General features: G+C 31.2%; 5 protein-coding genes across 9 annotated transcripts; 3 read left to right on the forward strand and 2 right to left on the reverse strand.

The window, feature by feature from the left end:
* The first annotated feature begins 112 nt into the window (after positions 1 to 112).
* On the forward strand, positions 113 to 12,453 carry LOC103571827 (intermembrane lipid transfer protein VPS13B). The gene is made up of 3 exons (XM_008550140.3): positions 113 to 610; positions 763 to 1,022; positions 1,533 to 12,453. Exons 1-3 carry the CDS (start codon positions 524 to 526, stop codon positions 12,295 to 12,297), a joined length of 11,112 nt encoding a protein of 3,703 aa, XP_008548362.1. The 5' UTR covers positions 113 to 523; the 3' UTR covers positions 12,298 to 12,453.
* Positions 12,454 to 12,555: 102 nt separating this feature from the next.
* On the reverse strand, positions 12,556 to 14,257 carry LOC103571828 (AP-2 complex subunit sigma). The gene is made up of 4 exons (XM_008550141.3): positions 14,073 to 14,257; positions 13,453 to 13,602; positions 12,972 to 13,145; positions 12,556 to 12,760 (listed from the first exon to the last, which is right to left on the reverse strand). Exons 1-4 carry the CDS (start codon positions 14,073 to 14,075, stop codon positions 12,659 to 12,661), a joined length of 429 nt encoding a protein of 142 aa, XP_008548363.1. The 5' UTR covers positions 14,076 to 14,257; the 3' UTR covers positions 12,556 to 12,658.
* Positions 14,258 to 14,690: 433 nt separating this feature from the next.
* LOC103571829 (trafficking protein particle complex subunit 6b) lies at positions 14,691 to 15,585 on the forward strand. Its single transcript, XM_008550142.3, has 2 exons — positions 14,691 to 15,034; positions 15,103 to 15,585. The coding sequence occupies exons 1-2, from the start codon at positions 14,873 to 14,875 to the stop codon at positions 15,508 to 15,510; spliced, it is 570 nt and encodes a 189-aa protein (XP_008548364.1). The 5' UTR covers positions 14,691 to 14,872; the 3' UTR covers positions 15,511 to 15,585.
* A 1,264-nt stretch (positions 15,586 to 16,849) lies between these two features.
* Positions 16,850 to 20,267, reverse strand: LOC103571830 (rab proteins geranylgeranyltransferase component A 1). Of its 4 annotated transcripts, none has more exons than XM_053742365.1 (10): positions 20,110 to 20,267; positions 19,760 to 19,879; positions 19,611 to 19,677; positions 19,347 to 19,538; positions 18,717 to 18,894; positions 18,414 to 18,651; positions 17,856 to 18,285; positions 17,666 to 17,790; positions 17,264 to 17,595; positions 16,850 to 17,093 (listed from the first exon to the last, which is right to left on the reverse strand). In XM_053742365.1, exons 2-10 carry the CDS (start codon positions 19,806 to 19,808, stop codon positions 16,935 to 16,937), a joined length of 1,770 nt encoding a protein of 589 aa, XP_053598340.1. In that variant the 5' UTR covers positions 19,809 to 19,879; positions 20,110 to 20,267; the 3' UTR covers positions 16,850 to 16,934. The 4 variants fall into 4 exon arrangements, with proteins under 4 accessions (XP_053598340.1, XP_008548366.1, XP_053598341.1 ...); XM_008550144.3 differs by having other exon boundaries at positions 19,760 to 19,884; XM_053742366.1 differs by having other exon boundaries at positions 19,965 to 20,267.
* Positions 20,268 to 21,748: 1,481 nt separating this feature from the next.
* On the forward strand, positions 21,749 to 25,390 carry LOC103571831 (calnexin). 2 transcript variants are annotated; one of them, XM_008550148.3, is made up of 7 exons: positions 21,749 to 21,848; positions 22,179 to 22,438; positions 22,693 to 23,648; positions 23,742 to 23,882; positions 24,320 to 24,442; positions 24,531 to 24,701; positions 25,060 to 25,390. In XM_008550148.3, the coding sequence occupies exons 2-7, from the start codon at positions 22,186 to 22,188 to the stop codon at positions 25,114 to 25,116; spliced, it is 1,701 nt and encodes a 566-aa protein (XP_008548370.1). In that variant the 5' UTR covers positions 21,749 to 21,848; positions 22,179 to 22,185; the 3' UTR covers positions 25,117 to 25,390. The 2 variants fall into 2 exon arrangements, with proteins under 2 accessions (XP_008548370.1, XP_008548369.1); XM_008550147.1 differs by having other exon boundaries at positions 21,751 to 21,987.
* Positions 25,391 to 25,432: the final 42 nt, after the last annotated feature.

A 25,432-nucleotide genomic window follows, 5' to 3' on the forward strand; every position in this document is an offset into this window, starting at 1 on the left:
TTTACCCGACTAATACTTTTTTCTTTACTTCTAAAATTCAAAAAATTACAAACTGTCAGCTATATTCACACTCATGAAAATGTTGGCTGTCATGTATTTTTAAATTTTTAAGTTTTGACAGGTAGGTGCACTTGCAAGTAAATACTAAAACAATAACAATTATAAATATTTACTATCATGTGTAAGACTACTATATCTTGAAGGAAAATTTAAATGTAAACATTGATAGCGTTAGCAAGGAACAAATTGATGGATATTGTCAAGATCAAAATTTTGGCTGCATAAGTAATATAAATAAAAATAAATAAATAAGAAGTAGTAAACAGAAAATGATTAAAATAATAAGAAATAAAAGATGTTTTGAACTAAAGTTGATCGCATATGTTTTGACAGTTCAAAATAAATAATTGATTGGAGTTAACCTATACTTTAGTTTAGTGAAAATAAAATTGTAAATAGGCAGTCAATGGATCTTACAATATCAAAATAATAAAAATATCCAATGACATAAAAATCACATAAAATGTTTAAAATTGAATCATATATTACACCTATAATTTTGAACTATGTGGGAAAATTTGTTAAGAATTTCAAACCTGAACAATCTCAGGTATTTATCATTTTTTTATTTCATATTTTTATATTATGTAAAAAGTCCAGTAGTTGATCACTTCTATTTGTATAAATATATTGATTGGCTGCTAGATCTTTTTTTACCTCATTCAAAAATTAGTAAATTTATTGCGTATTCATGTTTTAAAGGTTTCCCTGTGGGGTGGAGATGCAACATTCCAAAATTTAGATCTAAAACTGAGTGTTTTGAATGATGAGTTGAAATTACCATTTAAATTCATCAGTGGTCACATTCATGAGCTATCAATTCATGTACCATGGGTTAAAATTGCGTCAGAGCCAATTGTTGTTACGATTAATACTATTGAGTGCATTTTGAAAATGAGAGATGATTCCGAAGTCAATAGTGATAATAATTTTCCACAAAAAATTAATTTTGATACTCTACAGTACGTATAACTTTATTTTTCTTCACACCCATACACACATACCTCTGAAAATGTCGGAATAATTTCCTAAGCCTCCAAAACATTGACATCTTATCATAATTCGATTTTCAACAATCGAAGTCAAAACAACTTTCTGAATTTTAAAAAATTTTCAGTTGTAAATCTTTGCCTATTTTACGAGTGTCAAAATTTTGAACCTTTCATTCGTCGCGCTATGAGGGAATTCCCGCTTTTTTTTGCTAATTTGAAAAAAAATAGTCATTAGTTTCCTAAAACAACTTAGCAATTCACGTATCAATGTCTTACTAATCGATATAAAAAGTTACAATATGTTTCTAAGAAGAAATTGTAAAGTCGCGGGGATTCCCTCACTGTGCGATTACCCGTAAATAAAATTTGACGTGTAACGTTGCCATATCTATAGAAAAGTTCCATTCTGGCTGTCAAAATTTTTTTCTTCCCAAAATTTTTGATTAAGTTAAAAATTATCACATGTTATTATTTTTTCAGAGAAGAAACACCATCCAGTTACATAAAAACTATCGTTACAAAAGTCGTGAACAATATAACAATAAATTGTAACAACTTAATACTGAAGTTCGTCGAAGAAGATATTGTTCTCAGTGTTAACATAAGATTTTTCGGCTTACAAACTGTGAACAATGAATGGAAACCATCATTTACTGATATCTATACAACTGACATGATACTAAGGAAGTTAATAACCATCGAAGATTTAACTCTCTGTCTAGATCGTATGGATGCTTCTGGTAAAATTGAAATTTATCAAGATCCAGTTGTTTATCGATGCTCGATGACGATTCGTTGGCTAATTGATTATCAAAAACAGAAACCTGATTCAACAGAACGTGAGTCAGTAACGAGATTTGACGTTCACTGTAAAAAAATAGAATTTAGTATGACTGAACATCAGTTACCAATGATTATGAGGTTAGTTACATTGATAATTAATTCATTACAATCTGAATTAAACTCCAGAGATCGTATGTCAGTGAGAAGTTCCGAAGGAAACGATCAAATTTCTGTGTCTAGTGATGACAATTTATTTCCGGGAAGTTCTAATACTTCAGTTATAGCTCGACCAACTAACAATATCAGCTGGAGCTCATGGGCATGGCAGACTGTCACATCATTAGTTCCTGATTGGAATAACGATTTGTCCCTAAATAAATCCTTAGATAACAATATTCAAGTTATTAATTTTGGAATTTATGTCGATGAAACTGTTTTTACTTTTAAAGTTATCGAAGTTAGTCAAGAAGTCTATTCACGAAAAAATTTGAAAGTTAAATATCGACCGTGCATTTCACTAAGACTGTCAGCAGTGTCCACATCCGTTTTAGTTTATGATATTAATTTTACAGCAGTACAAATTAAACTCGGTTACATAGGACTTTATCCACAAGGTAACTGTACCTGTGGATTCTCAGAAGTTAAAAATAATCTTGAGCCCACATTCTATCTAACTGCCGGATCCTTCCAATCAGACTACAATCAAAGTTCACTTTTTGATATAAATGCAAATGAGAACAATGGATTAGCGAAAAATTACAAAGAAATTATGTCCAAGACTTTACTATCTAAACTTTTTACTAACAATTCTGACAAATCTCCAGCTCTCATGATGGACTTTGTTCATTTTATTGAAATACCTGCAGAAATGTCCAAGAAAGAATTATTTAGATTCAACGGAAATTTTGAATTTTGCAATTTTAAAGAGACAAAAATAACTCGATACTATGTCGGTAATTTAACAGTCAAGATATGCTCTGGTATCATTCATCGTCTCTCCGCTATCGCTGATTTAGTTGAAAAGGATTTTTTGGCTTGTTTTAGTGATAAAAACAATGACACATTAATCGAATCTTCATCAACAACAATTGAAGAGTTCGATGCATTAAATGAATACATAGCGACCGAAAAAGTCGAATTAGTTGTCAATCAATTAACTGTTGAAATATTTTTAGCAAATCATCATCACGATATCCGTAAAAGTAATTTAGATAGTAATTCAAAAAATTATAAGTTTTCCCTAGATTATCCTCGGCTCGCATTTGAAATTGACAGAGTCGAGTTGTCTACAGTATCACCTATTTATCCACTGCGAGTAGTCTTGTGTGCGTGCAAACAAATCAAAGTCCCCAAGGAAATGTTGGATAGCTGTTATAAAACATATGAACTAAATATATGTAATTTAAAATGTAAATTACACCTAGCAGAAAATAATCATATGATATTTTTATCCCCATTCGGCTGTAAGTTATCTGCCAAGTCTTTAATTTATCCGCAGTATTGGAGTGAGTATAGTGACGTAATTCAAGCGTCGACTGATTTATTTATTGACAACTTAACAATTACCACAACGAAAGTTAAATTTTTAATTATTTATACAATTTTAACATCTATTTTTTTAAAAATAAATACAAATATCACAATGTTTTTATCTCTTTTTCACGAGGCATGTAATGAAACAAATCAGGTTTATTTAGAATTAACTCTCGAACGAATAAATTATTTTAACTCACAGTTTTTAATGTTTGTATTGACTAAAATTAATGTCGGGTCTATTAAAATTTTTGTATTAAATGACATAACGCAGGCGTTTATTATGTCAGGACCAGAAAGTCTGAGTGAAAAAAATACAAGCCACTTATTCTACTTATTTACCCAGCTCCCACGTTATTGGGACAACGAAGTCGATAATTTAATTATCAAATTTCATTTTAATAAAACCCGCGTTATTCTAGATCCTCTTTTATTCGACTGGTTGGACTATAATTTAAATTTTAACGATAAAAATAATTCGCTGATTTTATTAGACAATTATGGGGTAGATGAGACATCGTCAGATACCAGCACTAGAAAAAAATTTCCGAGCCTGCATGAAAACGTTCACAGTTTATCGGAGGGAGAGTGCCGATTTAATGCATTTAATTGGATTAAAGACAACTATAAAAATGACAACCAAAAAGAAATGACACCAAATAATTATAAAATTCAGTCATCATTATTTACCAGAGTTATTTTGGATTATTATTCCAAATGGCGGCGATTAATATTCAATATAACTATCGATAACTGTACTATATATCAACCAACCCTGACTATAAACTGCCTTGGAGTTGATGGAATTGAAGAAGCTAAAGAACGCGCGCTAAATTCAAACGAGGCGCTAAAATTATTTGTCATCAATACGTCAAAATTGAATGTACAGTCAGCGAGTTGGAATGACAGCTATCATTCAGAAATGACTTCGTGCAATATATTGAGAATAAATGACGTAAAGTTAAAAAATTTTCCCTGGACTCTAGATCTCACAAGATTCCATTGTTTCACTTTGATAAATAAAAAAGTAAACAATTTTCTAAGTATTGATTACTTCAACACAACAATTGATTCCACATTAAAGTCTAACGTTAATGAAAATCATGACAGTTCAAGTTCATTAGGATTTTGCATTTACATAAATACGTCGCCAATTTTATTTTCATTAACGAACAAACAATTGGAATTGATTGACGATTTACTGAATAGAAATTGTAAAATAGTTGATAAATTATTTACTACGCCATGTAATACGAATAATCAATCAAATTTAAAATTTTATAATGATAATTTTAATTGTTCTGTGAAAAATCCGCTCAGTCCAACTCAAATATTTTTTATGGAAACTGATACGATGTCAACATCTGCATCAACGTCAAAAAATGACGTAGAGTTGGAGTCGATTAATGGTGACAGTGTTACTGCATGGATTCAATGGACGATAACAAAGATGATCATTGAGTTACTGACGGATGACGACGTAGAATCAAGTATTGAAGATTACAATTACAAAGTTATCGTTGAATTTGAGGACATCATAACGTCATTAGACTGGCAGCCGATTTATGTGAAATTGAAAAACAAAATAACAAGTGCCAAAATTATGCATTACAGAAAATTATTGAATGAAGATGACAGCAATTGGATGTTAGGTGATTTTACGGGGTTTATAATGTCAAGTAAAAGTGAAAATTTAGACAAAAAATTAAATGAAGTAGACTTTTTGAGCTTTACTTTGACAATAGCGAAATCAAATAACGTTTATCACAAATGGATGCGGTTTAAAAATAAATTTTCGAAAAATTGTTTGTTCAACGAAGACAATGCTTTTGCAATGTCCAACTATGTAACCGAAATTGTCATCGAAGTGCAAATGTTAGAGATAATTTTGCCGATTAATTTAATCCAAAAATTTAAAGTATTTTTGAATTTCCGTTTTACAAAACAGAATAGTAGATCTAGCGCTGAAAATTTTCATCATAAGTTTCCACTCGTATACTTGGACCTGAAAGGAGTGACATTAATAATCCCAATAGATTTACCTTCTAATCAACGGTACGACACATTTATATTAACAAACGATGGGATTTCCATAATTCCACATGCTGATAATCCCATCTGCCGGATGATTCTACGACCGGACATTTACGAACTTGCTGCGCAATCAAACATCTTGAATACTCCTAGTTCGATTTTAGAGGATCGTCAATACCAAATAAAAGTAAATGGCATCAGTATTTCAAGTACTAACTGGATAAATTATCATGTGAAAGCCACGGAACGGAAAACGCCATTACTGTTTACCATGAACGAGAACCCAGCGTTAGAGTGGAATAAACTTGAAAATATTTTGATTGACAATAAATCAACAGTGTGTCCATTGATAAATAGATTTGATTTGTGCTGTATAATAGCGCCTTCAATGATATTAAAATCAAAAATTATCGTATGTGGGAATGCCATAGAAATCACTTGTCTCACTGATATTAAGATGGTTATTAATCTAGATCAGATAAAATTGTTCTCAATATTTTGTTCTAAACTAGAGCAATTGGAAATTAAAGTCAACAAAACCTCTGATAAGTGTAATGTAAATTCTTACTACTGTCCGACAACTTTACCTACTGTTCAGGAGACTCGGAATGAATCTATCCAAGAATCTTATCGCGAATCAATCCAAGATTCTGGAGTCGATGTTGGTTCCTCAAGTATTGACGGTAAAATATATGTAAATACCAGAGATCCAGAGACTACAGAGCCATATGAGAATGTAATTAACTGCGGGAAATTGTCAATCGCTATTTATAAAAATGCTGATGAAGATCCGGACAAGAGCAACTTTAAAATCCCATTGGCTTTCATCGCAATTTATCAACCCAATGTCTATATTTCTCAGAATAATCGCAGCCGCGTGGTCCGTATTAATTGTTTTGATATATCGGTACTGTTTAGTGAAAAAGACACCAAGATCATGGCTCTGCCGGATGCTGATTGCTATAAAAATGTATTAGTACAAACAAAAAGTGGAGATCCGCATCCGATTACGGGAATACCGCCATCTATTTTCGTTGTCAAATGGGAAAATAACTCGGGGTATTGTAAAATATCAGCGGAAGTAGGTCGGCCTACTAAAATAAATGTGTCATCAGCGCTTATTGATCAAATAAATAATTTGAATAATGAATTCACTCGGGCTTTTGATTGGAAAAAAGAAGAAAAATCTAAAAGCTCATCATTTTTGAATGATTATCTGATGATAAAAAATATCAGTGATATTATTGATGTAAATTTAACTACTAAACAAATAGTTGTGGCTGTTATGATTGATTATGCTAGAGAAATAATTGGCAATTTGTCGGAATTATCAATTACTTTGTTGAGTAAAATAAGGAAAATTCAAGCATCTGTGGAATTAAATTCATTTGTGATAACTACCAATACAAAAGGATGCTTGAAAGCTTTATTGAATCCATTATCCTGCAATTTCGTTGCGAAAATAATATTAGAGTCATGGCAAGATTTAGATGAATCTCCGTTAATAAGATTTCAAGGCTACAGCGATTCAATAAACATCGATTTGGGTCCAGAACAAGTTAAATTTATTGAAAAAATATCAAGCGAATTTCAAAATTATTTAAAGGAATACACTCATGAGAAGAGCGATGAAGAAGAAGTAACCCAAATATCATCGACTGAGCAATATTATCAAGATGACTTGAGAGCTGGCGCTTTCCAATTTGCTGATGGAACAAACGATCAAGTTCCGCTACCCTACCAAGTTATTTTTTCAAACTATCCCCGTAAAATAATGGCTTGGAAATATCCGCAGCCGCGAATTTTGACTCGTTTGAATCTAACTAATATTCTGTGGAACATAATCAATGACTTAGACATTGATTTGGATCAAATAAATTGTATAATTGAGTATTGGAATGACAACTTGATGTCTTATCAACGTTTCATTCAATTTAATATGTCAGAGTCTGATAATTTGACATCATTACTGAATAAGTCACCATCGAGAGCCGTTTCTTGTCTTTGGAGAGCAACTATTTGTTCAAATGATGAAGCAATTAATTCAATGACACCTCGTGACTTAGCCGGATGTTTGAGAATCGACTCTTATTTCAATTCTTCATATATTCCAAGCATAGAAGTGACTTTGAATATCAATTATATAAAAATATCACTTTTTAATAATTTCTACAACCATAATTACAATATTTTACCATTTCCGCTTGACAAATTTAAGCTGAACAATTTTGTGCCATTGAATCAATGCTTCGCTGACTTTATAGTAGAAAATAATTGTTTCGTATACAATAAGTGGGTTAATGACGGAGTAATAAGTAATTTTATTGGAAATTTAAGTGTCAAAATTATAGATTACGAATCGATGATGATGCACAAAGTACTTGAATCACTTGAGTTGAAAGCTCAGTTAAATAAATTAAATCCTACCAAGTTTTCATTGACGATAAGCGAAATGACATTAAGACTTGGACCGGAAATAGCTCATACATTAATACTGTCACTAGACCAATGGAATTCGACACTAAAGAATGATGAGAGTTGTAAAAATTGCAGTATTTTTAATAGAATTATTTTGGCTAATGACTGCAATTTGCCGATAAGGTTTTCTCAAGATAAAACAACTGATGATATTATTCTACAAACCCGCGAGTGCTATTTTTACTCATGGCGGCAAAAATCAAATTTGAAATTACGCGTCGCAATTAAAATAGATCAGACCTGGGTCTGGAGTGATTTATTTAAAATAAATAACAACAGTAATTACAATGTCATTGAAATCAACGTTAATAGTAAAGATAAAGTTAAAATTCATTACAAAATAAAATTTATTACTTCGACTCAAAAAATTATTTTTTTCACTGGGCAATTGATAGTAAAAAATGAGTTGACTGACGATTTTGAATTGAAATTAGTGCAGTATAATACAACTGCTGATAAAACTCTCAAGTCGGAATCGACGTTTACTTTATTAAGAAATCATCAGCCACAATCTTTTTTGATCAACGATATAAGTAATGTTACTATGAGACTACGATTTATGAATCTGACAAGTTCTACATCTTGGACTGGAGACATTCCATTGAAAGCAAATCCAAAATGTGATCAGCCGTGGCTTGTAAAATTACCTTTCAACAACAAGAATCAATTTTTGAGCATTTGGGTTCGTAACATTCGCGAAAATCTACTGAATGATATCAAAATACTAGTAATTTTAAGTCCATTGTATTTGATACAGTCGTGGTTACCGAATTCCGTAGATATTAATATCGAAACACCTACGCTCAATTCATCGATTTCGTCAGTCTTAAGTGGTCGTGGAGAAAGACAACAAATTCACTGTCCCGGTACCTTCGAGCATCACCATTTATTAAAACTAATGTTCAGCGAAGACGTCAACACAAATTTGAATTTTCCAATCTCTTATAATTCAGTTGACCAACGAAATTTTTTCAAACGTCCAGAGAACGAAAAAATTGACGACATTTTGAATCAACTGTCGGACAATAAAAGTGTAAAGAAAAATTTCTGGCCCGTAGATGAAAATTACACTTGGGTTTCTGTCGTTAAATCTCAAACGTATGTTCAAATAAATTATAAAGACGCGGGTTTAATTTCTAGTACATTACTAGTAGAAATACGTCCCTGGTGTTTTATTTTAAATGCCTACAGTAAAAATATAAATTTAGTATCACCAGAAATTTATTTTATGTGTACGATTCCAAGCAATAGTGTCACGTCACCCCCGAAAATTTTGGAAATATTCCACATTGGAGTTGAATTATTCAATGATAAATTTATGTCTCCGCCCCTTCAGTTTGCGAATTCAGAATCTAATCGCGGATTTATCAAACCTCAGATTAACGGGCTGATACCTTTAGAAGGCAACATTGAAACTTTCATCGATTGTGGATCTGTAACTATTAACTTGATAATTAATTCCCATGTGATAGATAATACACGAGTCATCAAAATAATGAGCAGTCATGTTGTTTGTAACTTAACCAGCCATTCTTTAAAATTAGCATCCATGTACGTAGAGAAAAATTGTTCAAATATTGACTTCACCACTGAACTAACAGGAACCCAATTAAATTTACCGCCATCTAAAAACGATGGCATAGGACTTCCTATTGAGTCCTGGCACAATTCGGGAATTAAAAATTATGATAGAAATAATTTCAATTCATTTATTTCACTAACATTAGAAGAACTGAATGATATTCACAGCTGGTCTTGTCCAATAAAACTCGACCAATCATTCGGACGAAATTGTGTTTCAATCACTAGAGGAAATAAAGCCATTCCAATAATCGTCATGACTCAAAAAGATCGTGATGTAGTTTACGTTACGATAATTGAGGATCAGTTCCCGCAATTTACGATCACTAATTCTTGTTCATTTACGATTATGGCTGGGCATCCGAATCCAACTTTAGATTCATTGGAACTAGACGCGCCACCATTTAATTGGGCTTGCAATGTGAGACCAGGATATTCTTGTCACTATACGCTTAAAAAATTTGGAAGCTGTATTCCTGACAGTTCAATTGATAAGGAAATTTTTGCTCAGTTATGGCTGTGTATTCCACTTGAACAAAGTGGCGGAAATTTGAAAAAAAAAGTTATTGATAAATTTAAAAATAATTCTGTTTTGATAAAAATAATTGAGTTTCCAGTTGACTATCCAGTGAAATTTGATCGATTTATTGGTCTTGACCATAATGGTCCCATTAAAATAATTGTGGAAAGCTGGGGTCACTCAATTTTTATAAATATCGAACCGAAGTCAAATATTGAGGTGTCAGTTCGCGACATCAGAAGCCGGCTAATAAGTGAAAAAGATAAATTGTACGACTCGAAATTACCAAGTGATTCAAAATATTCAAGTGTTAAAAACTTACAATCGATAGAAAATACCAAATGTACAAATTCAAAGTCTGAAGATGTAGAAAGCACACGTTCATCACGAGAAAAAATCGCGGTAAATTTAAACGACCATTCAGATACCGTTTGTTCCCTTTATTTACATAAAATTAATATTATAATCACCCAAGACGGTGATGATGGAGTTTTAAACGAAGTCGCTGCACTTTACTTAACTAATACATTTATTTTAGTAACATCAAATATCAAATGTCTCAATTTGAAAACATTCATTGGTGATTTACAGTTAGACAATCAATTATTTAATAATGGCGGCTATGATTTTCCAGTTGTTCTTATAAACCAAAAACCAGCAGCAGTGAATAAAAATATGGTCGATTTATCAGTCTCTCCTGAGTCTACTGTATTTGAATTAAAAAATGAATCTTTGATTACTTTCGAGCTTTCATTAGACAAAATATACGACAAAAATTCATATAAAAATGTATACATAAAAGTATTACCGACAAATATTTACATTGAAGATAAATTTATTTCTCAATTATTGGACTATCTCTCAACGATAATCCAACCCTACATTTTTACATCTTCTCAAAATTTAAATTTGATAACAAAAAAATCTTCGAATGATAAATTACTAGTCGGCGTTCGGATTCCTACTAATGTCATAGTGGACACTAAAATAATTAGCTCGCCATTGAGACTGCAAACTTTAATAATCGAGCCGATTTCAATTCTTGTAAGTGTTCATACATCTGTGAGACTTTACATAGCTTTAGATCATTCCCCATTACATTTTGCTATTTTTGAAAGACGTAATCTCTTTACAACACCTTATAGATTAGGCAATGCCTTGACGATGCATTATTTATCAGGGGCAATTTTCGGTGCAGGGTGGGTAGTTGGTTCGTTGGAAATTCTCGGTTCCCCAGGAAGTTTTGCTCAGGCAGTAGGACTAGGTCTCAAAGATTTCATATCTCTACCGTTCCAAGGTTTACTTCACGGCCCGTGGGGATTTATTATGGGGATTACGCATGGGTCTGCAAGTCTAATGAAAAACGTAACTGCAGGTACAGTTAACTCAGTGACTAAATTAGCATCAAGTGTTGCAAAAAATCTCGACCGTCTGACTCTCGATAATGAGCACTTGCAGCGACAAGAAGAGTCGAGAAGACTAAAGCCTCAGGGAATGACCCAGGGCTTTTATCAAGGGCTCACAAGCTTCGGAATAAGTATTTTAGCAGCAGTCGCTGGCCTTGCTCATCACCCACTTCAAAATTTCTTGTCCAGTGACTCCACAACTCGAGGCATTGTTACGGGAGTTGGATTAGGGCTCGTGGGAGTTGTGACAAAACCTCTTAGTGGTGCTGCAGAGCTTGTCGCACTTACTGGCCAAGGATTACTTCAAGGTACTGGTTGGAATCCACTGCCATTACCAAAACGTAATGTCAAAGTTACTACCAACAATTCCTGTGATTTAGAATATCGATTTTTATGGAAACTTATGGATTATATTATTGAAAATCATGATGATATTTTGTATTTGATAAATGCACATTTACTTGATACTGATGAAAAAAATAAACCGGTAATATTAATTTTAACAAGAAAAAAATTGATCATTATTGATATTGAAAATGATAATGTACAAAAAATATTTTCGTTTAATGACTTCCATTGCTCAGATGATAATATGCAAGACTCTAAATTATTTAGGCTGATATTTACAACAAATACAAACACAAGCAAGTCAAAAAATCACTTTTATTCAGACGAACAAAGGGAAATAAATGACGAAATGAGATCGAGAGTAGAACAATATGTTTTGACTGGTGGGTTTCATAATTATTATAGTGCTACTGGCAATAACACTGTAGTTACCTCTGATTCGAACTGTTGTAATGACAATTCTTTGTTATTTATTATAGATTTTCATAAAAAAAATTATTTGATAAGCATTATTAAGTTGATAAAAAGACAGAGTCTACAAAAAGATTTCACTGTTATATAATTCAAATATGTAAATTTTTGTTTTATTCTTATAAACTATATTCGTAAAAAAATGTTATTTATTTTATTTATTCACGAGAACTGTTGAATTGTTGAGTCATCAAGTGATCTATGTATTTATGATTGATAAGGTAACTTTGTATTTAATCATTTCATTAATATATATTATATATATTTCTAATAATATAGTTTTACATATTTTTACAACAAAAAATGAATAATTTTTATAATTAACGATTAAATGTCATGAATATCGTAAATAATAGTGTACTTAGCATAATAAAACATTACATTTATAGTATATTGTACAATATTTAATTAAATATAACTCCTAAAATAAAGGAATTTTAAAAAAATATTTTTTACTCTAATGAATTTAACATTAACAATTGTTTTAATACTTTTGTTTGGCTTGTTTCACGTATTTCACCAGCTAAGAACATTTCATCAACAACTGTATATACCTAGAATAACAATTCGATAAAAATATAATGAACATAATTTAAAAAATGGAGAAGTCCCATCTTTCTTCTATTATAAATTATAATTAACGTTCAAACACTGATAAGATATCACACCAAAATGTTTGAAGATCAATTTCATATGTAATAAATTATACACAATTGATTATACTTTAGAATTTAAAAAAAGTGTCAAGTAAAACTAGTCTCTTACCTTGTAAAAATTAAATACCAAGTCTAATTCACAGACATTGTGAAAGTATTCGTTTAATACTTCAACGAAATTATGAATTGCTTCAAGATAACATAAATTGTTATCATTGACATCCACACAAATGCAAAAATACAGCCCTGCGTATCGGCGATATACTATTTTGAAATTACGAAACTAAAAAAAAGAAACAGGAGAAATATTATTGTAGATTTTATTGAAAAAGTGATAAAAAATATCATTTGTAAAATTAAGGATATTTGCAATCAGTGTTTTTGTCTTTAATTAGAAATAACGAAAAGAAGTTGGGTAAAATATACGGAAATAAAAGAATGACTTTTTTCTCTTTAAACAAGGCGGGAATTGAAATTTTCAGTGCAGGAATGATGAAAAATTATATTTATCTTTGTGTTTACTTCTAAATTACATATCTTAATTCACAAACATTTGAACTATATATTTTGTTTAATATTGGCTAACTCACCTCTACAAAATTAGTATGTTTAGCATCACGGACTGTGACAACTGCATGTACTTCTTCAATTAATTTTTGTTTTTCATCATCATCGAAATTCATATACCACTTAGCTAATCGAGTTTTACCAGCCCGATTTTGGATTAAAATGAAGCGTATCTGTAAAAAATAAATTGAATACTTCATACAACAAAAATTCATAAAAAATAAAATGAAGAAATCAATGAGGAACTGATGAAAAAATTTTTTTTTCATTAAATTTTATCGGAAAGCTCAAAAATTGATAAGTCGTAATGAGAAATCTTCCTCTTCGTTTGCCACATGACCTTTATAATTTTTTAAGAAATTCTATTATTTTAGTAAAGTAAATCTGACAATAATCAATTACTTGATACTACTATCCAACCTGCAGATACAGCCACCGGTTTCTGTCACTGATTTTTTATCAATATGCCGTCAAACTGAATAGTAAGAACGGAATTACTCATAAATTTTATACATTAATATATTTTAAGCTTTGATAAAAAATGGATCCGCAAAACTGCTTAATTACCAATTTTTTTTTTCTTTTCAATATACAAAATTTGAATTATTGCCAAAATATTTATTGAATTATTTTTTGAACTTACCATGTTTAACAATTAGATTTATTACAAATTAGAGTTTCAATCGTTTAACTTGAGTACTTTGACTGTTAATATGTTCAGTAATTTTGTATGAAAGTATTTACACCAGAGTTATGAACGAGTATTTGATATCAAATTTAACTTTACTATCAATCTATAAAGGAGCGTTATTATTATTTCAGTAATTGTTTTTTTTTTTTTTATTTTTCCAACTAGATTTCCTGGTGAAAAACGAATGCTACTAGCAGAGAGCTTGACTGAAAATTAACAGAAATATACATCTAGAATTTGACGCTAAGTTGACTGCAAAAAGTTGATGTTCCATTGCGCAACTGATGCTAATTTATTATCAATTTCAAATTTTCAGATAGCAATTACAAAATTTTTGAAAACAAATAATTCCACAACTTGACATAAACTTGCTGCTGAAACTTGACCTCAACATTTCTACAATTTGGGTTAGTAAAAAGCTGTCAAAACTTGACAGAAACTTTCTCTGTCGTTGCTTTTATTGCGGTCTCAGATTGTCGTCAGCTTTTTGGGAAAGTTGACGTCAATTTACAGCCAGAAGTTGGATGCTACTTTTCTACATTTGCATGTGTTAAAAGTGGGCGTGAGATAGAGCCACTTTCTTGTAAGTTGAGGGTGAACTGATCCGGCTTCGTTAAAAAAAAATAAAAATAAACTACCGTCAGAAGTTAGAAATGATCTGTCAACTGCCCCATGATAATATTTATTAAATATTTGCGGTGGCGATACTAATAAATTTAAGAAAACATAAAATTCAAAATAAAAAAATAACTATGAAGCCTCAAGTAACAGATTCAAAAACCAATATTGCTGGTTCTTCAGTAATACCATTAACGACAGTATCAAATGAAGCCAACGAATGTTTGTTCGAATACTTACATGCTGAAATAATGAACTATGTTGTTGGTAAAAATTCCAATGACTCTAATTTAAAAGTAAGTACAATTACTAGTTGACTTATGAGTGATTCTCTATTAACGAAAGCGCAAAATGTTTTTTTCAGGAAGGCGAGGAAAATTTATCAGAATTAGAATGGATGGGTTTTGGTGTTGGTTATCGTATTATTGAACGGTTGACTCGTGAATGGGTACGTTTTAAAGACGAGTTAGACATGATTAAATTTATTTGTACAGACTATTGGTCGTCGTTATATCAAAAGCAAATTGATAATTTGAAAACTAACCATCATGGCACATATGTATTACAAGACAATGAATTTAGATTATTAAAACATTTAGCAAATAATACTAGTAACAATAAACAATATTTACGTGAATGTCCACGATTAATATCATTTACTTGTGGACTTTTACGCGGAAGTCTTGCTAATCTTGGTATCAGTAGTATTGTCAAAGCTGAAATAACTTTGATACCAACTTGTAAATTTCATGTTGAAGTGCAAAGAGTTTAATTTTATTAAAAATGTTTTCTTTTTATATTGTAAATATATACTATTAATAAAAGATATTTAAATATTGAAACAAGATTTAAATCTGAAACTTTTGTTCATCTCATAAATTAATGTTTTGAATAAGTTACAAGAAAAATAATGATTTATCTCGTTGTTCTTTGTTGAGTGTTCCAATTGCAGCGTCTCTCCCCTACTTTGGACTAAATCTAATTGCAAAGTTGAAACTTAAAGGAAATTTTTTATAGAGTTGGGAATTTAAAACTTAGGAATCCAGATAAATTTATTTTTGCACATAATCGTGTATTTTTTGCATCAAGACTACAGCATTTAATCAGTTTCAACTGATTACATCGTTTATTACTTATATTAATATTTTAATAATAATTATTTAATTATCAATAACATGAGTAATTTATAATCAAAGTGATCTACTAAAAATTTTTTGGTATTTACTCACAGTATGAAAACTTATGCAAAAACACAAAAATAATTGTTAAAACATCAGTTATTAAATTTATCATCTTATTAACAAGACAAAAAGTAGTAATTTCTTTGAAATTTGAAAATAATTTACTCAATATTTGTATTTTTTTTTACAATTAAATAATATTACTATTATATACTTATCAAAATAAAAAAACTATGGAACATAAGCTACGTTCTGAAGAGAATGAATTTAATTAGAATTGTTGTGTCGAGTTATGAAAATCATTTAAAAGCTGTCTCTAATTTAGTTTACTGTTATAGCTCTCCCTCATTTTATCTCAGAAATGACAAAAAAAATCTCATGTCAAATATGAGCACAAAAACATCTCATATTTTTATATTGAAATATTAATAACGGAGATATTTTTACTGAGATGTAAGAGGGGTCACCTTTTTTTATCAAGTCGACGTTATAACTTATTTGTAACTTATATATGATGATAATTTTTTCGAGTTAAAACATTTCTTTTAGAAAGTTTTGATGTACAAATGAGTATATATAAATATTAATAAATGCAATAATAAGGAATAAGTTCATATGATATTTAATTATTTATGTGGATATATTTATTTTATTTAGTATCAATATAAGCAGATTTTTTACTTAGCACAAATAAAAATAAACTAAAATCCTAATTTGTAGCAGAAAAAATTAAATCTTTTATAAAGATTTAAATTTACTTCTGTGGGATCTGCAGTACAAATTGCGTATTATATTATTGTTTGTAAAAATAATTAAAGTTTGAATGATAAGTTAAATTAAATCTATTTCGTACGTATCGTTTTAACCATGCAGAGAGTAATGACTTTATTTAATTGGTTCAGTTTAGAATAAAAAAATGAAAAAAAATAATACCATACGAATGGAGGCTATACTTGTGCGGCTTATCCCATTATAAAAGCATCAATTACAAATTAATTAAATGACAATATTCATGCTACTCTTTCTCTGAAGTTGGATTTTCTTCATCTTCTGGTATATGATCATCAAATTTAGGCCCAGGTGTTTCATCGCCCTCTAGTACGATCTCTTCAGGATCCGGAGCACGTGGAAGAAAGTCTTCATCGGGATACATAGCTTTGAAAATTCCTTTAGCCTAAAAATAATTTCCACCATCAGTTACGACTCTTAACCTTCTCTAAATTTTCTTCCAAATATCCCCGAGAGCCGAGATAAAAACTCGATTTTCGAAAATCGCAACGAAACCAGTAACGTTCCGAAATTTGAAAATTTAAATTTTCTTAGCGAGAAATTAAAAAAACTTACTTGATTTACAGAATAATCGAAGTCAAGATCTAAATCAGGCCCGGAACAAAGATATATATTTTTTGGCGCTGAATCACTCAATTTTATATCACTAGCCGGTAAGTTCAGATATAAAGACCACAATACATGAGGTTTTAAATTTTTCTCATCTTTGTCTTTATCAATATTCCCTTCCTGTTGATGATCATCATCAGATGAGATAGTTTGCGTATGCGAATCAGTCGGGTAGCGTACATTCGATTCAAGAATATCTGTTCCAAGGAATTTCTTCACCACATACTCCAAATCTTCCTTGGCTGTCTTAGTGCGTTTGCAGGTCATTTGGACCATAACTAAAAAAAAAAGTTTATTAGAATAAAAGTATAACTCGACTACCTTAAGAAATGTCGAATCATAACATACAGAGGCCTTGAGGACAAGCATTAGTCGATGGTCCTAATTCAATTAAAGTAACAGGTTCTTGATCAGGCTCTTCAGGTGGATAATAAAGCAAAGTTAGATTTTCTTTCTCTCCTTGCATGATCGATCTAAAGAAAATGAACAATGAAAAACAGTAAAGACATACAATAAGAAAATTTACAAATTAAAATACCTGTCTGTTATGAAAATTCCCCGAGAAATTTTCAATTCTCCTGCAGAGTCAACGATTTCAGGAGGTATATGGCCTTGCCCGACGACTAAATGCTCAAGAGCGAGCTTTTGCTTTCCACTAACGATAAATTTGCATTTATCTTCTTCAACTACTACTCCATTAAACTGACGTTTCAGACAATAAACTCCACCAAATACTGCACATAAGCGACAGAAACATTGAGGTAATTCGCCGCTACCATACATAGGCCACAAAAAAGGTGTATTTCCATATCGACCAAGACTATTCAAAAAGTGTTTTGTACGGTTTACGCCGTCCCGACATGAAGTCTTATCAGTAGCCATTGCAATAGCTTGCATGACGTAATGTTTCACTATTGGCGTCAAATTTTTCGTATTTAAATATTCAATGAATGGTTTATCACGGTATCCTAAAACAAAATTCAAAGGGAAATCGAGTTGAAACAAAGCAGAACTTTTAGAGATAACTCGCAGAATAATCTATTAGAAGTATTATCATTCTAATAGATTATTCTATTTTTCATTAGTCATTACAAACCATCGAATTCTGAACTATCAGCGCCTTGTTCCATACAAGACATCAATAGTTTCATCAGCATTCGCTTCTCAACAACACTGACGGTCTTATTAGCAAATACATCAGCTCTTGAGCAAGGAACTTGGATTAGTTTTCCATCCATGTATGTAGCAACTCTTGAAACAGCTCGGAATTCAGCATAGCGTGCGATATTACTAGATATCAGCAGTTCCACTAACTCCCCTCGAGCGAAGAGTAACTAAAATGAAACGATTAAGTCAAATTTTGCTAGAGAACTATTATTCGGTTTTCTTGGATATTTACTTTCGGCGCTAAGTCAATATTGAATCGTCTATATTCTTTTTTTATGCGGTCTTTGGACCAACGCTGGACATGATGATTAGTTGCATCAGCCTGATCTTTGTCTGAAGTATCGTCTTTATTTCCTTCGGTACTTTCAGTTTGGGTGTCTTTTGAAGATAACTCTGGTAAGTCAGCATCGCTGAAATTTTTAATATATTATGAACTATATTATTATTTGCTTAAAAAAAAAATCTGTCTATCGGTTGACCCTGCGGGCCATCCCCAAAACTTTCCGCTGTTTTCGAGCTCTTTGAGCTCGAAAGCGTTGCTGTAAATACATTTTCCAGCTCTTTGAGCTTTTACTAAGACGTCTTCTATACTAACTCGAACACATAAAAGTAGAAAAATTATAATAGCAATTAATGAAAGCCATGGAGTTTTAGCAGGAGAGTTATTGCCCTCGAAAATGGACGAAAATGCTGATTCCGGCCATAGTCGTAAGAATGATAAAAAAAATAAGTCATATAAAGCCGAGTATAAAGAGTAAGTGCTCCAGTTGTCAAACTTCGTGCCTCAAATTCTACAACTGCTCGGTCCAGTTTTCTGAACATAATTATTTAAAATAGTAGTGTGCAGTATAAAAATATTTACTTATATATGAACCAAGATTCTTCAATGTTTTCAACAGTAGAATACTGGTTGCTGGCTTTTAAAAATTTTTCACCATCTTTAAGATTTATGTCAACATCACTAGCAGTATCTTGGATAATTTTCAAATCTTCTATCCATTTTTGCAACCCATCAAAATTGAATGTAGCCCATAATCCTCCGTAGTATTCATTACTGTAATAAAATAAATGAAATAATGAATAAATTTCAGCAATGTACGTGAGAAATCGAAGTGTAAGTTCTTACCTGTCTAAATGAAGTACTTTTTTGCCGATTCGACTGGCAGCAGCAGCGACAATAGATTCTGTCATGCCTACAATGAATTTTTAAATTATTTTATGGAAAAACATAAAGAAAAAAAATGTTCAAAATGATTTTTATAATTAAATCAATACCAGTTCCCACTACAACGACATCATATTCGACAGGAAGATCGTCTTCCATAATTACTGATGGTATCAATTTCTTATAATAAATTAAATAACTTATAGATAAAAATTGTCAACTCCAGCTGTCTGTTCTGCAAAAAAAAATCAATACATTATCGCATTACATTAACAGTTAAAGTGGTAACCAATTATCGAAAGAGTTGATTCTCACTAATAATTTATAATTTTTCAATTTTACGAGTACAGCGACTCTAATTTTTTTTTATTTTAAAATATTCATATTACGAATTTATTAAAATAAAATTTAACAACTCTTTTTTTTATATTTTTAACGAATTTTATAAAAATCAAAGTACCGCAGTATAAACTATGACATATTAGTCAGAAAAGGCGATCAACTGTGCACTTTCTGTTCAATAATCATTCAACCTTTCATACACTTTCTCAAACTTGACAGCAAAGGAGCAAAGACATTGACGGCATAGACTTAGGAACAGAATAACCTAATTATTGTAATATATAACCACCTTGTGCGCATGTCCTTTGTTATTACTAATTGGGAAAAATAATGGCCGATCGTCATTCAGTCGGATCACCAACAAATAAATGTCTAGCAAATTAAAAAAAGTGGCCTTTTTAACAAAAACTGTTATTCTAAATCCTTATAGTATGAACAGAGTACTAAAATATGGAATCATACATAAAATCCATAAAATAATATGGATTCTGAGTCTTTCATAATTCGATCTTAGGCTGAGCCGTACTTTCTAAAACTGAATTAGCAAAAATTAGCGAATATTCACTTGCAAGTGAATTTTGCTAATTAACTTTTAGAGAATAATAAATTATCAAATTTGAAATTTATATTAATTTATTAGCTTTCGACAATTTTATCATAAAAATCCATGTGGGATTGCATAGGAACCCATAGGAATCCGTAAAGGAAACTATGGAATTATTAAGAGTCTACAGGAATTAACATAGAAGTGTATGGATTTATATAAGAATCCATGTAGGAAACCATGGGTCTCTAGATTTCTATATATGGGAAATCCATATAGGAAATGTGGGTACCTGGATTTCCATATAGGAACAACAAGAATTTGGATGATAGATTCCTTCCATATATTCTTCGGGAAATTTCCATAGAAATCTGAGTTTCTAGATAAGGAATTTCTATAGAATTCAGAAAATCTGGATTTCTATGTCTATCCTCCATTGATACGCACATATGGATAAAAGAATAGATTAATATTTCTATAAGAAATCATTTGGGAATACAACCGAAAATACCATGTTATCCATATAGAAATTAGACTGGATTCCCATTAAAATTTTTTGATATACATTTTGAACATTAAAATTTGATCTTAATTTTAACTCCATTGTTTGTGCGCATCGCTGATAAAATAATATTAATTTAAGGCATTGAGTAAATATATTTTCAATAAATTTTTGAATTGATCCAACGACTGCAAATTGATAGAAAGTAACCTCGGGATTTGACATCATGTTGACTTCAAAAAAATGTTTAAATCGTTATTTTATCTCCATTATAATTTAGCTACCCGCGATTCGCTGGGTGTTATCTTCAGTTTAAAAATATTATCTCAAATGACATCTACACCTAGATATTTTGTGACCCTGAAGTTAGCAGACAATGAAAAATATTTGAATTTTCTTCAACTTATTGATTACAAAAAGAAAATTTAAAAATATGCATATGTAGAAAATTAAAAAAACTAAAGGCGCAAGTATTTGAAATATTTTTTTATCGTTTTTAAAAAATTTAAAAATTATTAGACGTCAGTTAAGTTCAGTGTCATGAGATTTTGACATTTTGATTGGTTAAAAAATAAAAATATCTATATTTCCGATTATCTTCTCATGCTGTAAATAAATTCCATCTTGACAGTCAACCAATAAGCTGTCGCCATGTCTACATAAAGATGTCGCTATTTGTTTTAAAATAAAGACTAATTTCCAGCATGTTTCCACTCTGGACACTCCCTAATTGTCATAGACTCTAATTCCCCGGTGATCAATGGACTTTTGGAACACATGAAGAGACCCAGAGCGAATAGAGAGAAACAGAGTACGTGTAAATAGATTAGATTATAATTATTTAAGTTAATTTAATAAAATACGCGTGTTTTGCTACATAGTTGTGTATGAAAATATGATCAGTTGTTCCGCAATTTAAATATAATATAAAATTATATATTTTTAAATTGGTAAGTTTTATTTATACTTTTTATTGATATTTTTAACTTTTGATAATTTAATTACTCTAATCATTCATCAAATATCATTAGCGTATTTACTTTTCTAATGACGTCATCATTTTAATAAATTTGTAAGTCATAATTTTTGGAAACAAATGATTGATTGTTTTTTTTTTCTTTTTCTTTTTTTTTTTCATTAGGTAACTAATGGCGAGAATAAAAGCTTTTATATTCGTTCTAATTTTAAATACTTTTATTACGAATATTTTGTGTGAAGAAAATCATGTTCATGACCAAGATTTTAGTGATGAAGAACAAAAAGCCTCGTATACTAGCCCTGTTGTATCGGGATTCGCTTATTTAGCTGAAAGTTTTGATGACAATGAAAGATTTAAAACTGTTTGGATTAAATCTGAAGCTAAAAAAGATTCAACAGATGAAGACATCGCCAAATATGACGGTAATTTATTTATTTTAAAAAGACAATACTAGTTAGTTGACGTCTAATAATTTTTGAATTTTTTTAAAAATGATAAACTAAAAAAAAAATAAATATTTGAAAAATTTGTCCTATAGACATTTAAATTCTCTACATGCGCATTTTTCGTTTTTTTTTTTTTTGTAATTGATTTGAAAAAAAATCAGAAAATTATCTGCTGGCTTTGGGATAATTCAAAAAGAGATTATTTTTTAATTAATTAATTTTTTTTGCAGGTGTTTGGTCATTAGAAGAGTCGACTAGAAACCAGCAAGATGGTGACTTGGGTTTGGTATTGAAAAGCAAAGCTAGACATGCAGCGATTTCAGCTTTACTTAACAAGCCATTTAAATTTGATGACAAACCTCTGGTTGTTCAGTACGAAGTTAATTTCCAAGAAGGTCAAGAATGCGGCGGAGCATATTTGAAATTACTTACCCAGGATCCAGCGCATGCGGATCTTAAGAAATTCAATGATAAGACACCTTACACTATTATGTTTGGACCCGATAAATGTGGCAACGATCACAAGCTTCATTTCATTTTCCGGCATAAGAACCCTGTAAATGGAACTATCGAAGAGAAGCACTGCAAGAAACCTAAGGAACGATTAGAAGATTACTTCAAGGACAAAATTCCCCATCTTTACACTTTGATAATAAGGCCAGACAATTCATTTGTCATTAAAGTTGACAACAAAATAGTAAACGATGGCTCGCTGCTCGACGATTTCACCCCGCCAGTAAATCCGCCCCTTGAAATCGAAGATCCGAACGAAACACGACCTGAAGACTGGGACGAGCGGGAAAAAATTCCAGACCCAACGGCGGTGAAACCTGAAGACTGGGACGAAGATGCACCCGTCCAAATTGTCGACGAGGATGACGTTATGCCAGAGGGTTGGCTCGAAGATGAACCACCAACTATTCCAAATCCCGATGCCGTCAAACCCGAAGACTGGGATGTAGAGATGGATGGTGAGTGGGATCCACCAGAAATCGTAAATCCAAAGTGCGAAGACGCCCCTGGTTGTGGTCCGTACAAACAAAAGATGAAGAAAAATCCACGATACAAGGGTAAATGGCTGGCACCGCTCATTGATAATCCTAATTACAAAGGTAAATGGAAACCAAGACTCATCCACAATCCGGATTATTTCAATGACGATCATCCTTTCCGGATGTCTCCAATTGTACGTAATTGTTGTTTTAATTTATTTTAATAAAATTTATCACTCTTATCGTTATAAATACATCAATAATAATAATAATATACAAAATACTAGCACGCTATTGGGTTCGAGCTCTGGTCAATGTCTCCAGACATTTATTTCGACAACTTGATCATCACCGATGACGAAGACGTGGCTAAGCAGTGGGCCGAGGACACTTTCGAAATTCACCGCAAGAAAATAGCTGAGGAAAGTGTGAGTATTTTTTTTTTAAGTTCCTACAAATAATCCTTTGACTAAATAGTAAATTGTAAATTTATTTTGTTAATTTATTTTTTATTAATTGATTTATGGACTTTGGTGAAACGTTTTATAATGCGGGCGCGCTTAGGTAACATTGTGGGGTCGATTGATGCGGTCAATGAATCATAAACCCGGTTGGTGGGCTGCCTATTTTATCTACTGTTCTATACCCATAACTATATACGTGTGGTACCTCTACAAAAGGGCCAAGGAGGTATACGACTACAATCGCTTATGACAGCAATCAATTTCCCATGACATTATGCTTTTATGACCTTCCTCATTACCTCGTTTATTTATTTTTGTCGTTAAATTATTTGTTATTCTACTACTGGTTTCCTAAATAATGTAGATAAATACGCTAGCGTTTATTATTTTTGTTTTATTAGTGGACTATTTGGCGCCAGTTTGTTAATTTCACAAGTGAAAACCCATGGATTTGGGCTGTGTATATTCTAGTCGCTGGTCTACCTGTATTACTTATAGTTTACTGTTGCTGTTTCCCGTCCCAGGTATTTAGACTTACACATGCTATTTATTGCTAGAAGTAGATGTTTATTTAAAATATTACATGTATTTATCGATGGGCATTTACTTTAGGACAAAGACGACAGGCAAGAAGATAAGGAATCTCTTAATGCCAATGAAGAAGACTTTAATGAACAAGCAGACGTTGCTGAGGAAGATGTGCAGCAAGAGTCTGCTAATTCAGCAGATGCCGATGATGCCGGCAATGCTAGTGAGACTGAAGAAGTTGATGATAATGATAAGGTAATTTTTTAAATTGTGACAAGGGATGAAACAAAATGATTTCAGACCAGGATGAAGTGGCTATCACCTGCAGTTTGGAATTCTGTTTCATCCTGAGTTATACACTAGATTTTTTATGATTACCTGGAACTTTCAGTGTCAGCCAGTCGGACAAAAGTTAATTTAAAACCAATGGTGTAATCAATTATTAAATTGTCATTATCAATTTATAATTAAGCAGAAACAAATACTATTGACTGATATCAGCTTCTTTTGACTGGCTTTAGAGACACTGAAACTTTAAGTTTCGATGCTGGTATCATAAAAAATTTTTTTTGTCTTTAACGGTACATCAATTGAACATTTTATTTTATTAAAGGACGAACACACCAGTGACGGCGATGGACCTCGTCGAAGAAAAGAAAACAAAGAATAATAACAATGGAACGTAATTTAAAATTTATAAGCAAAAAAAAAAATGTAAAAGATGTTAACTTAATTACCATCGAATTTTGTTATGTATATTCACATTCCACAGTTCACGGATAATTGGATAAATAAAATTACGCGACATTGTTTAAGTAATAAGGTCCAATTTCACCATTACTAATTAGCGTAATAGGTGATAAAAAAAATTTTAGAACAATCAATTGTGCATTTAACTATAAAGTCGTTATTTGATATATATCAACTTGATAAAATAACTTTAATCGTGTGTGTGTTAATTATTCACGATTTGTTTTTAATTTTGA

This window comes from Microplitis demolitor, chromosome 10 (assembly GCF_026212275.2).
Source record: "Microplitis demolitor isolate Queensland-Clemson2020A chromosome 10, iyMicDemo2.1a, whole genome shotgun sequence".
NCBI classification, from domain to species: Eukaryota; Metazoa; Arthropoda; class Insecta; order Hymenoptera; family Braconidae; genus Microplitis; species Microplitis demolitor.